The 13115-nt window shown below is 38.8% G+C and overlaps 7 protein-coding genes across 7 annotated transcripts; 3 read left to right on the top strand and 4 right to left on the bottom strand.

The window, feature by feature from the left end:
- Positions 1 to 286: 286 nt before the first annotated feature.
- Positions 287 to 1310, bottom strand: pmc3 (mediator complex subunit Med27; the record flags this gene model as incomplete). Its single annotated transcript, XM_056182511.1, has 5 exons — positions 287 to 451; positions 500 to 903; positions 951 to 1028; positions 1128 to 1191; positions 1242 to 1310. 5 exons carry the CDS (start codon positions 1308 to 1310, stop codon positions 287 to 289), a joined length of 780 nt encoding a protein of 259 aa, XP_056038086.1.
- Positions 1311 to 1598: 288 nt separating this feature from the next.
- sam50 (mitochondrial sorting and assembly machinery complex subunit Sam50) lies at positions 1599 to 3093 on the top strand (the record flags this gene model as incomplete). Its single annotated transcript, XM_056182510.1, has 2 exons — positions 1599 to 1706; positions 1768 to 3093. 2 exons carry the CDS (start codon positions 1599 to 1601, stop codon positions 3091 to 3093), a joined length of 1434 nt encoding a protein of 477 aa, XP_056038072.1.
- A 737-nt stretch (positions 3094 to 3830) lies between these two features.
- Positions 3831 to 4164, bottom strand: prl65 (tudor domain superfamily protein; the record flags this gene model as incomplete). The annotated part of the gene is made up of 2 exons (XM_056182509.1): positions 3831 to 3986; positions 4123 to 4164. 2 exons carry the CDS (start codon positions 4162 to 4164, stop codon positions 3831 to 3833), a joined length of 198 nt encoding a protein of 65 aa, XP_056038077.1.
- A 1129-nt stretch (positions 4165 to 5293) lies between these two features.
- Positions 5294 to 6160, top strand: imp4 (U3 snoRNP-associated protein Imp4; the record flags this gene model as incomplete). The annotated part of the gene is made up of 1 exon (XM_056182508.1): positions 5294 to 6160. One exon carries the CDS (start codon positions 5294 to 5296, stop codon positions 6158 to 6160), a length of 867 nt encoding a protein of 288 aa, XP_056038376.1.
- A 429-nt stretch (positions 6161 to 6589) lies between these two features.
- Positions 6590 to 7723, bottom strand: pbr1 (ER oxidoreductase Pbr1, implicated in lipid metabolism; the record flags this gene model as incomplete). Its single annotated transcript, XM_056182507.1, has 1 exon — positions 6590 to 7723. The coding sequence occupies one exon, from the start codon at positions 7721 to 7723 to the stop codon at positions 6590 to 6592; it is 1134 nt and encodes a 377-aa protein (XP_056038278.1).
- A 1001-nt stretch (positions 7724 to 8724) lies between these two features.
- sst4 (sorting receptor for ubiquitinated membrane protein, ESCRT 0 complex subunit Sst4) lies at positions 8725 to 10596 on the top strand (the record flags this gene model as incomplete). The annotated part of the gene is made up of 1 exon (XM_056182506.1): positions 8725 to 10596. The coding sequence occupies one exon, from the start codon at positions 8725 to 8727 to the stop codon at positions 10594 to 10596; it is 1872 nt and encodes a 623-aa protein (XP_056038275.1).
- Positions 10597 to 10883: 287 nt separating this feature from the next.
- Positions 10884 to 13013, bottom strand: erg5 (C-22 sterol desaturase Erg5; the record flags this gene model as incomplete). Its single annotated transcript, XM_056182505.1, has 2 exons — positions 10884 to 12379; positions 12887 to 13013. The coding sequence occupies 2 exons, from the start codon at positions 13011 to 13013 to the stop codon at positions 10884 to 10886; spliced, it is 1623 nt and encodes a 540-aa protein (XP_056038274.1).
- Between the last annotated feature and the right edge of the window lie 102 nt (positions 13014 to 13115).

Below are 13115 nucleotides of genomic sequence, written 5' to 3'. Positions count from 1 at the left end.
AATCATCTTAATAGATACAAAGCTTAATGACCTTTAGTTACTGTAATTACCATAGTAAGTAAAAAGGGATTTGTAGAATTGTAAACATGCTTTTTGACTGTCGTACATAATTTTTCTAAAAAGGGCATATGTGCAAAACAAAGAAACCAGTTTATAATATTAAGAAATTATTGAATATGCACCAGCTTTGTTTAATGATACTTGATATTATAGCAATAAATCTCTCCTAAAGATACTTGCGATAAATTCAAGGCATTAGCTGAAGGAAAACATAATCCGTTTTACCTTATTTTGAGAGTGCACATTCATAATGAAAAGTGAGAAGAGCATGTTTGCTGTTCTCGGAATCGTACTTCCTTACAAAAGGAAGTTCTAAATTGATAGGAGAAATTATTTTTTTGCAAAATTGACAAGGTTTCAAGTAGAGGTTGGAATAATCAAGAAGAAGAGGCTAGCATTCATTAGTAAGGGTCAAAAAGCTTTTGTGAAGAGTTCATACAAGAAGAAGAAACAAGGGCATTTCAAAGTGGTTATAGCGATTAATAGAGAACATTATCGGTTCGAATTTACCAAATATACATGACGCTTTATAATCAGCATTGGATTGTAAACTAACGTGAAATTTAAGTCCAGTGGAAACTTCCAACGAAAAAGAATCGGGCTTCAGGTCAGAGACAGATGAATGCGAGGAAGATATGCTGTTTTCGAAACTATTGAGTACAACTTCCAACTTTTCCGGAACTTTAGGATTTTGATAAGGTTCTTCTTGTTTGTCAACTTTTTTATTTTCCAATTCTCCTTTGGATGTTTGAACTGCGTTAATGTCTTTCTCTTGCGGGGGATAAGTAGGCAATAGTTGCGCTTGATTGTTTGCAAAAGATTCGGTCACATATCGAAATAACGCTAATAGATGGATTAGCGAGCTTGCAATAAAAAAATGACTTTCATACGCTGATTGTAGGCCAAATCACTCTTAAATCCTTCAACACTAGCAATCGCTTCTTGAGCTTTATGCTGAAATTTTTGACCTGCATACCAGTTAATAGATCAACAATTTAGAGAAAATAAAGAATTGTACAGATGTTAAGAACACCCGTCTAAATTTTTTGTTTCCGGTCGAAACTTACTAGTGCCTATTTCCGGATGTAGTAATTTCAGCAGCGTTGGACAAGTGGTCCGTAACTCTGCTAACTTTTAAAAGTGTTAGCAATTCCATGATAATTTCATAAAGACTTCTTTACCTTTCGATAAAGCTGGTTGACTGTATCCAACTTGTCTGTTAAGGCCTGCTTTTGTTTTTCGTGTTCCATGGAAAACGCTACCTTATTTTAAATTGAATTCTGAACTAACAAGGCATATGGAAATTTCAGTTTATTGAGAATCAATAACAAAAGCTTTTGGAGTTTCTAAAGTGGATTTTTATTCTTAGTGGACACGACACGTACAGTAGTGAAGGTGTTTTCATCTCTCTTCAACAGTCAAGGTCGTACACAGAGACAGAACTTGCAAAGCTACGAATTTTACTGCCTTTTTGTGATCTTTATATCTTTCTAGTATATTTTTTTTCGAAGAAAGTTGAATAATAAGGCTATATAGTCATGAGTGCTGAGTCAAGCCAGGAATCAGTACCACCTAGAAATGTTCCTCCTATTGACAGGGAGAGTATTCAGTCAGCGAGAGAGACATTGAGAAGCCTTTCTGAAATTGTACGTTGCCAAATTAGATAGAAAGATACGATTATGGCAAAGCGAAGCTAACACTTCTTAGTTGACGGAAAACAGCACTCTGCCGGTGGGAATTTCGAGTATACGAGTGGCAGGAGCGTACAATACTCGAGCAGGATTTCTTCAAAAAGCGTTACAATCATGTGTTGATCCATCCGCGAAAACTATAAAGAGTATGCCCCTTCTGGATACTCTCAACAATATTCAAGAAACAACGGGGAAGTTAATGGCCTTTGGCATTTATGACAGTGCCAACATTAAAATCGATCGCGCCTCATCCGCTATTTCTGGAGAAAATGATCTGGACGTTATTATTCAAGTGAAAGAAAAGCCCCGATTATTCTTTGAAACAGGAACCGATGTAGGCAATGTAGAAGGAAATGTTCACGCCAACGTTTTGGCAAGAAATGTTTTCGGTGGTGCAGAGTTCCTATCTGGAAACGTCTCGTATGGTACTCGAAACCGTGCTACGATGTCAGCTAAGTTTGAAACTCCCGTAAATGCAAGCCCGGCAACTCACTTTCGTGTTCTCGGTTATAGCAATGTTCGTGATAATAAGGCCATCTCAAGTCACGAATTGATTACCAGAGGTTTGTCGCTAAGCTTGCAGCATCAAGATCGTTTTCGTGGTTTGCATGAGCTTTCGCAAAACTTTTTTTGGAGACGAGTTACTCATTTGAGTGAATATGCTTCTCCTAGTATTCGGTTACAAGCGGGTGATACTATAAAACAATCCCTTGCTTATTCTTACATGGTGGATACACGGGACCACCCAACCCTTCCCTCAAGAGGTAACTATGTCCGCGCTTTGATGGAACTTGCCGGACTAGGGCCAGTTTCTGGGGATGCCAGATTTTTAAAATCTGAACTTTGGCATCAGTATGCCTTTTCCTTGAACCGTACACGATCTGTTACCCTTGCCGTTTCCAGTCGCCTTGGCGCCATGAAGCCTTTAGACGAGTCACCTACTCTTTTATGTGATCGTTTCACGCTGGGCGGATCTACAAGTATGAGAGGGTTCTCTGAGGACCGCCTCGGACCAAAAGACGGAAAGGATTCCCTCGGCGGTACAGCTTATTTGGCACTCTCTACGAGTTTGTTGTTCCCCTTACCTAAACTGGATGCTTCAAAGCCCTTCCGATTACAGGTTTTCGCTAATGCTGGTGGTTTAACCAACTTGGATGCTAAAAATCCCTTGAACACTTACAAATCAATTCTCATGCATCCTTGCGTATCAACGGGTTTGGGACTTGTTTACGCATCACCCGCTGCTCGTTTTGAATTGAATTTTACACTCCCCATCGCGGTTACTGGTGGCGATGTAGGCCGTAAAGGTCTTCAATTAGGAGCAGGCATTGAGTTTATGTGATGGGTATGTTTGGTAACCGAGTAGAAGCAAATGTTGTCATACAACATATTCAGAATCCGGAAAAGAAATGGTCTTTCGGCTATTTTCTTTTTTGAAGAACGCGAACGCATACGAGAAATTGATGAAGAATGTTTGTGTCACTTTTGTATTTTAAAACATCCGTATACTTATAAACGTACTCGGTTTCTTTTTCTTTGATGCTTATACCTTTTGCGAGTCTTATATAAGTTATGAGAGCATAAGTATAAAGCATTTGCAATTGTGCGCAGCAATTCCTTTTTATGTCATTGACTTTCAAATATAATTATTCTTTGAACGCTATTCTAAATTTATTGATCTTTTCCCCCTTCTTAATAATTTCTCCCTTCTCTTAAACTCGCAGATATTGACACCAATGACTTTGTCCTATTATTCTGAATCTACCATCTTCAAACATAGAAGACTGTTTTTCATGAACCAATTCGTTCCATGGGTTTGTTTGATGCGTCCTATATTTTTCTCCTTCACTTCACATTTTTACTTGCAAACAAAGAATTCATAAACTTCAACATAGTGGAAATGGACGACGTAAAAGTTGGTAATGAAGGAAGATGACGGCGAATTTACTTACGATTATTACTATTGCGAATTACAAGCAAAGAATTCACACATGTGAAAAAACAAAAAAAAAAGTCATCAGCATATCTCATTGCATTGATAGTTGTACATGAAAAAAATAGAAACAAGCGTAAACCACATTAATCCAATACGCGAGAGATGTTGCGCTCTTTGTACGTAGCGGTCTTTTGTGTATGATCATTTTGAATTTCATAGCGGGTTTCATCACTGCCGGTGTCATCCTTGACTTGTAGAATGGTACCGGTAGAAGTACTAGTTCCGGTAGAACCACCAATCTAATTGAAAGTACTGTTAGCTTTGTTTGTTCTTTTAATATTTCACCGGCTATAACAAAATGACAGCTTCTTTTTCCACCAGTTTGAAACAGGCATAGTATCATCTTAGATGCTTAATATAATCATAGTTACTTACAGGATGGTATTCAACTTTGCTTCCCTTTTGATATTTGGTCATTTTCGATTACTTCTTTTAGTATAAGTTACTAGAAAGATATACATCCAGCCAGTCTATATATACCAATTTATTAGTGGCATTTACATCACTTGTACGACTCATTGCATATACATACTATTATTATTCTGTGACGAAAGTGTCATCCAACGTAATTTAAATATTCGTAAAGATGGAAGTGCAATTATGAGGTTACTTACGACAAAAAGTCAATTAATGGAAGACACTCGTATTTTCATGCATGTCAATTTGACCGTTGGTAGCAGTTATGGTTATTCCTTTTGGGTTACTTGTAGATACCTATTGCCTCAAAAAGAAATCGTAAAGAATGTAATAGAAGATCCAAGATATAATTATTTAATACCAAATAGAAAGAATGAAAAGATAATTGAAATCGGAGAGTTGAGAAAACTATTGCAAGATGGATTTGTAGACTTTGAAATGAGAACAAAATGCTTACTTAAAACAACAATTGTTTGTGCTCGCATATCATTTTATAAAGGCAATTCTTTTACACAGAGAACCTCTTGATGATTCTGTTAAGCAAAGTTTTTAGTTTCAGTTAGGGCTTTTTTTTTTTTTTTTTTTCTTTGTTTTTGGTAAGTGAATTGTAAATAAATATTACATGCCTGAAGTGACTTGAAATAATTTAGACAAGTTCGAATTTGCTTACGAATGGCCCTGGTTTTGAGTTGATCTTGCCAAAAAGTTCATCAGTGTCGAACGTATATAATCATGAAGCCCAAGTGCCAGAATACCAGTATTTGAACGTTAGAAAATTGTAAATAATGGAAACAAAGAGCTGATGAAAACATCATCATCGTACTTGGGGCATGACTTGAAACGCTTTTGCGTCAGTAGAATTTTTTTCTTCCTGATGGTCTTTAACATAATAATCTGCACATAGTTGGATCCATCCTTAGTTGATTTCCTCTTTTAATATTACAATCAATAATTATCGTTTCAATTCCTTTTTATTTATTTCTTTTGCTTTTTTTTTTCCACTTTGTGTTCTTTATTATTAGTTTTCCATTCTTCTCACTGGTATTCTGTTTACTAAGGTTAACCAAGGAGAGTTTGGGGTGGCCTCTTGAAACGAACCTGCCAAGAGCCAAATTTTCAAGAACGCATTATGCTTCGTCGTGCAGCAAGAGAAAGGCGTCAGTTTATTTATAAAAGAAATAAAGATCTTCAAGAAGCCAAGTTGAATGAAAAAAGACGCTCATTGAGACATGCTATAGATAACAACAAGGAACTCAATAAGGATCTTCAACAAGACACTCAATTGCAGAAAGATTACCAATACGATGAAAGCAAAGCAGCTCAGGATGAAGAATTAGGAATTGACGATGAATATTACAGTCTGGGTGAACGGGAACCAAGAGTCTTGGTCACCACAAGTCGTGACCCGTCGTCGCGTCTGGCCCAATTCGCCAAGGAAATGCGTCTGTTGATTCCCAATTCATTCCGTTTAAATCGTGGTAATATTGTTGTAGGGAGTTTGGTGGAGGCTGCTCGTGCCAACGACATCACTGACATTGTCCTTTTGCATGAACATCGAGGTATCCCAGACAGCATGGTCATCTCACATCTTCCTTATGGTCCTACCGTTTCTTTCTCTCTTCATAATGTCGTTCTTCGCCACGACATCCCCAATACGGGTACAATGTCTGAAGCTTATCCTCATTTAATCCTTGAAAACTTAACCTCAAAGCTGGGCGAACGTGTCAAAAAGGTTTTGTCCTCTCTATTTCCCCCGGATCCTAAAGAAACTTCGCCAAGAGTCGTTACTTTTTCCAATTCCGACGACTATATTAGTTTCCGCCATCACTTGTACGCGAAGACCGGCCCGAAACAAGTAATTCTTTCAGAGGCAGGTCCCCGTTTTGAGATGCGCTTGTACGAAATTCGATTGGGTACTTTGGACATGCTCGAGGCCGATGTTGAATGGAGACTCAAGCCTTATCAACGCCATAAGCGTCAAGTTTTAGCCGAGTAAAAGGTTATGTGTACCTTTGGCATGAGACGCTTAGAGTAAAATTTTTGGTTTTATTGGGTATTCGGGTTTTATTGATATCAAAGTCATTGAATTTAATTATAATTTTACATATACCATGCACGTAGAAAAGCATCCATTCATGTTTACCATACATTCTTAAATAGACACCATAAATATCTTTTCCTTACCTTACATTCTCTTCTCTCTGTATGTATATTGATGTTTCTATTTTATATATTATGCATAAACATCACCATGTCCCTTGCTATACAGCAAAATTTCTGTTGCCATATTTTTCTTGCTCCCGAGACGTACAAGTTTTTGAATGTATCTCTCTAGTTTATGAGCAACGGACTCTAAAATTTATGATTGAATAAACAAAAAAATGGCAGCAGTGAGTTTCGTCAGCGGCACAGAAGCGACTAACGATTACTTTTTGCTTGTTTTTGAAGCTCCTTTCTTCTTGTATTGCTTTTCAATTTCATCAATTTGGGCATCAGCAGCTTTGATTAATTTCTCTGCATATTCTGGATCTTGAATTTCCTTTCGTGAAGGTTCTATCATTGTGCATTCATTAACGAGCAAGTACTCAGTAGTGGCACCGAATTCCGGACTACAGATTGCATGAAAAAAAGATTGTGCACCCTTCAGAGCGCCCTTTATAATCAGCCACCAAAATGGCCAAAGAAGCAAGTATAGGAGTAATCCCCAGACACGACCTAAAGAGATGAATCGCCGAAATCCGGGAGTACGTACTACGCCTGGATTCACCATTACAGTATGAATATTACAAGGCATGTTGTCAGGTCGTTCGTGGTTTTGTGCCTTCTTTTGAAAGTCGTAAAGATAAGTCATAAGGGCAAGCTTAGCATTTCCCACAACCTTCCAGGGACTCGATCGAGGGTATGGGTGATTATCTAAAGCAAGATCATCAAACTTTATGTCACCCAAAACGTAGGATGAGCACGTTGCAGCGATAATACGTACGTCCCTGTGGCCGGGTTGACCATATAAGACAGGACGCATAATGCGCATTAGTTGGTAAGGGCCTAGAAAGTTGGTTGCCCACTGTAACTCAACACCTTCCGCAGTAACTTGGCGATCGACGTACGGAGGCAGAGACAAGCCTGAGCACAAGATGATCATGTCGAGTCTTCGAATGGGAGAAGCGTCAATCCATTTCGTAGCGAATTTTCTGACGGAAAGCATGGAGCTCAAGTCACATACTTCCGAATAAATAAATTGATTGTTTGAACGATTTCGGAGATCCATAATCAAATCTACTGTAAATTGATCGGGCTCTGAGCGAAGCAAAATTACAACATGCGCTCCTAGTAAAGCAAGCTTTTCTACCACTCGTTTTCCTATTCCAGAAGTTCCTCCTGTAACAATCACAACCATTCCATTCATCTTTCTCTCCCAGGTCGTAGAGCGACCCATAGTCCAAAATTTGAAGCCGCCTATTGCAGCCAAAGTAAAGAAGACCTTTAGATACGTCTTCCAGTACAAAACTACATGATCGTAATTAAATTGCACGGCATGTGCTACAAAAGGAATAGGCATTTCTGCAAAATGAGAAATGGGAGGTTTGTAGAAGGAAGATTGGTCAGCTCCCTGTATTCGTCTAAACACTTACAGTAGGGAAAGACAATGTTTGTTTAGTAAGTACCCTTATAATAGATATTGTTTGATATTATAAATACTTGTCTACGTATCTTCCCAGATGGAAGGAATGATTCAGAAGACGCATACAGACTGAAGGCAAAGGATTGAAGGCTCTTTTTCTCCTCCTTGTTATTCGAGATTATGTTTTATTTAATCTTTCTTATTATAGTCTCTACTTTCTCTTATTAGCTTAATCTTTCATGTACTATTGTTTCTATCATGCTATAAAAACGACCAAAAAGCGCCTAGGTTTCTCATCACTAGCATTTAAATCTTTTTTTTTTTTTTGTTTGCAATGAATTTTAATAGTCCTTTTTGTGGAATATTCCATTTACTCTGAAACACACCTTCTGCCTTTTGCTTTGCACAAAACGTATTCCATTTAGTAAGTGTTCTTACCAAACTGTTGCAACCGTTGACATCTATAATATATATTTAAAATCAGTTTTTGTTTTAGTAATTTCAAATACATCTCTCTGAAAGCAGAAAAATTACAATTTCAAAAAGCTTCGTTTGTTTACTAACGTATTTCGAGACATGTCTCAGTATTTATATTCCATATATTTAATGCAAGTTTCAAGTATCCGTTAATGATTGTTTTTGAAGCCGACGGAATCACCCTATTCCCCAGGAAAGCAACTATTTACTCAACCTAAGGGCTTTGCTGAGAACCATCAACATTTATTGAAACTCGCCCTCAATTAGCTGTTTATAGGTTTTGGTTTAGTTATTTTGAAACGTTTTATTGGTAATTCTTATATTTCAATTGTCATTTTCCTGCTTGAACAACATTAAACGAAACCTTTGTTATTCTAATATCTTGGGATTATACGGACTTCCACTCATTCTGACTTTTTTGAATCTTTTAGTAATACTTTTATCCAATTGTTCTTTACACTATGTCAAGGTGGTGGAACTCGAATTCGGAATTTGCGGTAGACGTAGAGAAGGCTACTTCAGAAACGCTTCCGGCTGGAGCTGAAGAAATTGCTTTAAATTTGGATATTTCTGACAAAATTCGAAGCAAGTCAATTGACGCTAAAGCAGCCATGCGTATTCTAAAATCACGAATTGATCATTCCAATCCAAACGTTCAGCTGTTGGCACTAAAGCTTTGTGATACATGCTTAAAAAACGGCGGCTCCTCTTTTGTAAATGAAGTCGCTTCCAGAGAATTTATGGATAATTTGGTCTCCATCCTTCGCTCCCCATCCGGAGTCGATGAAGAAGTCGAACGGGCTATTCTTTTCTACATACAGTCTTGGGCACTTGCAGTCCCTGAGAAAAATTTTAGCATGCGGTACATCGTGGACGTATACGAGCAACTACAAGAAGATAAGTATTCGTTTCCCGAGCCGCCGCAAGCTATTTCCAGTAGCTTTCTCGATACGTCTACCCCTCCGGAATGGACCGATAGTCAAGTGTGTTTGCGGTGCCGTACTACTTTTACCTTCACAAATAGAAAACATCATTGCAGAAACTGTGGTGGTATCTTCTGCAATGAATGTTCTTCAAAGACAGTGGTCTTACCCCAGCTTGGTATAAATGTTCCTGTCCGGGTTTGCGAATCTTGTTTTTCTTTGAAGAATAGGCCTACTGAACAAGCAAAGCCTTCAAGGGAAAGAGGTTCAAACGTTGATCGCGAAGGTGTATCTCGCAAGTCAAAGAAATCCCAGCCCAAGACGCAGTCTTCTGCGCCGAACAAAGAAGATGAAGATTTAAAGAGAGCTATTCAGCTATCTCTAAAAGAATCAGAAACAAATCCAGGAAGATCTTCCGCTTTCGAAACGAAACCTCCAAAAACAGACTCCTATGTCCGTGGCCCTCCAGAAGATGAAGATGAAGAATTAAAACGAGCCATAGAAATTAGCCTTCAGGAAGCAAAAGCTACAAACGTTCCAAAACAACAAAAAGAGGTTAATATTCCTTCACAAACAAACAGTCTACCATACAGTTATCCTACTATACCTTCCCACACCGTTTCTACCACTTTACGTGGCTCCCCATTCACTTCCCCAAGTAAGCCTCAAGGATCTACCACGATGATCTCCAATGCCGACGCTGACAATATTACACTATATGCTACACTCGTGGAAAAATTGAAGAAGTCTCCTCCCGGTTCAATTTTTACGGAATATCAATTACAAGAGTTACATGAGAATATGGGTTATATGAGAACAACGATGATGAGGTCTTTAGGCGAAACTATAAGCAAATACAACAAACTGCTGCAGGCTTTTCAAAAGCTTCAAACGTGCATGCGCTTAAACGACGCTCTGCTCGACCAAAGGCTTTCATCCGCTTATCGCCTTCATCCTTCTGGTCCTTCCTTTGACCTACCTCAAAGTATACTGAGTTCTTCTAGGAATGAGGTACCTTTCAAGGCTGATCAGTCAATACCCTGTCCTCTTCCTCAAAATCCTTCAGTACCAAAGACAGTTGTGGATGAAGATGCGCCAAAGGATATATCAAATGAAACAAGAACGTCTGTACCATCTCCTGAACCAATTTCTAATTACTACGAGTTAGATACTGATGTTCCGACGGAGAAGATGGAGAACATAAAATTACATGAACCAAAGCAAGAGGAAAACAATGGACATGAAAACATTGATGATGCTATCAACTATTATAATGTTGAACCAGTTGATTCTTTTGAGGATGACATTACTTCCCATGATCAAAAACGGAATGATAGCAAAGTTTCTGACGAAAAAAACGATGATGATAATGGAATACATGTTCAAGAAGCAAGCCTGATTGAACTGTAAATTATCTAGTATGATACAGCTGCTTGCCAAACGTTATGCTCCATTACGAAACTTTAATGAATTATGAATTTAATACAACAATATGAGATTTTAATATTCAGTAACTATTATTTCCAAAGATTCCAGCCGATTAATTACTAGCATTATTAAGCCATTTGCAAAACAAAGGCCAAGATAGCCGTAGAGCTAAATTCATAAACACGCTTTTGTCTATAACCCATTATATGAGGCTAGCGTTATAGTAAAGATATTTTAGTAAAGAGACCTATGAACCATTATAAGGATTCTTAGTCGCTAGTTGGAATTGTAGTAGCAGTAGAAGCTTGCGACTTGACGTCTTGCTCAACGTGAGACTTTAAAGTAGCGAGATCGAAAGGAGTAACTTTAAGCAAGCACATATCTTGAGGGAAAGTAGTAGCAAAAATCATTTGAGTGTCAGAGTCAACGGTGCGCTTGTGTGACCAATCGAGCATTAAACTAGCTTTACCGACACAAGCAATTAGATGATTAACCGCATAACGTTGACCCAAACAAACATGTGGACCGTTACCAAAGACCATCCAGTTTTTGGGGTTTTGTTGGGCAAGTCCATTGGGTTCCCAGCGTTCGGGTTTGAAAGATTCGGGATCAGGGTAGACTTTGGGATCGTGCAAAGCACCATAAAGAGTAGGAATAACCATAGAATCTTTGGGAACCGTGTATTCTGGAGTGATGGGGAAAGATTTCTTAACACGATAAGGAACCATCAGAACAGGGGGACGAAGGCGTAAACATTCAGTGACCACCATTCGGGTGTAGGTCATTTTTTCTAGCAATTGCAAACTGATGGGTACATTGGGATCGCCGCCACGGATACGGAATTGTTCTTCGCGAACCTTCTGCAAGACATCAGGGCAATCGGCCAGGTACTGAAAAAGCCACGTCATACTACTAGAAGTAGCATCTTGAGAAGCAAATAAAAAGGATAAGAAAGTGAGCGAGATTTCTTCATCGGAAAAGTCACGAATCAAAACACTCGGCTTTTCAGAACCATCTAAGCCCTTATTGCTGTTGTACTTGCGAGTTTCAATCATTTCGCGAATCCATTCTTCCATCATGCAGGTGGGAGAATTACCGGCTTCCATACTTTTACGAGAGGCAGCGGCAGCCTTCATGAAGTATTGCATAACGACCTTACGAGAACGGATACCATACCAGACCTTTGTGAAGGGTAAAACAAGAGGGAAATTGACGAGTTCCATAGCAGCGGTGATATTCCAGTATTCATCAGCAATGTGTTTGATGGCATCGTCAGAGATGTAATGGCCACAGAAAGTACGACAAGAGGTAGCAACATTGATATCACGGAAAGGAATCATGAATTCCGTATACTTTCCTTGGCTATGGTTTACAAACTCCTTAAAGTACTTGTTGTATACTTCCTCTTGAGCGGGCAAGTAAACACCAAGTGCCCGAGTAGTAAATAAGCCATTCAGACCTTTACGGTATTCAACATGATCACGGCCATCCAAAAAGACCCAATTAGTATGCTTCAAGATCTTCTTTCCGGCATCAACGACGCAAGGTTGAACGTAGCTAGGAGAGTTCAAGATTTTTCTGGCCAGGTCGCGTTCCGAGGCAATGACGACAAACTTGTGAAAAACAGAAACGCACGAAAGTGGACCGGAATCCCATTTGGTCTTGTACTTTTCAAAGGTTGGCTTCATGCTGTCCAAAAAGGATCCCATAAAGGGAACCTTAAGGAGAGGACCGGGAAGATGCCTCTTTTGAAACTGATAAGAAACTAGACAGAGTTAATACATGGTAACTGAAGTCAGTAGAGACAAAAAAAGACAGATAGAAACCCGGTTCTTTAGAAGCCGTATGGATCCATGCAAAGCCCCCTGCAAGAATAGAGACAGGAACAACTTTTTCTTGTCGAAGAGAAGGAGCATGAACCTACGCTAAAGAGAAAAGCACTGACTATGGTAGGCCATAAAATCGTAAAATCCCAACCCATCGTTGGTAGAGAAGGAGCATGAACCTACGCTAAAAAGAAAAGCACTGACTATCGTAGAGGCCATAGGATTGTAAAATCCCACCCATCGTTGGTAGAGAAAATCAACTTTAAAATAGAGCCTCTTCTTCTTGAAAATTACTTCGTGCAGGCTGTCCAACAGAATCTCGACCACATTTCTAGAATCTCTTCTTCTCTACCTTACATTTTACAGGAGATGACGAGTTCACCTAAAGCACAGCATTTTCTTCTAATCTTCTTTTCTAGCCTTTTTATTGAAGTGTGTGCACTTACTTTGGTCATATGTTATGCATGCAAGTAAAAGAGCAAAACAAACAGTCCATTTCGTATATACCACTTCATAACCCATTAAACGGACAAAAGTTTGTGAACCCGAAAGAAAGCTTTCGGTTTGATTCATTTTTGAACCACCAGAAATGCAAAAAACTTGATTTCGACTGGATGGGTGTTGCTGGTTAAATCCAAGTAGGAAAACAGTCGCGTCGCGTCGGTTATATAAAGT

The sequence above is a fragment of the Schizosaccharomyces osmophilus genome, chromosome 2 (assembly GCF_027921745.1).
Source record: "Schizosaccharomyces osmophilus chromosome 2, complete sequence".
In the NCBI taxonomy this organism is placed as follows: Eukaryota; Fungi; Ascomycota; class Schizosaccharomycetes; order Schizosaccharomycetales; family Schizosaccharomycetaceae; genus Schizosaccharomyces; species Schizosaccharomyces osmophilus.
The sequence above is the reverse complement of the archived record's forward strand: the minus strand, read 5'-3'. Positions and strand labels throughout refer to the sequence as shown.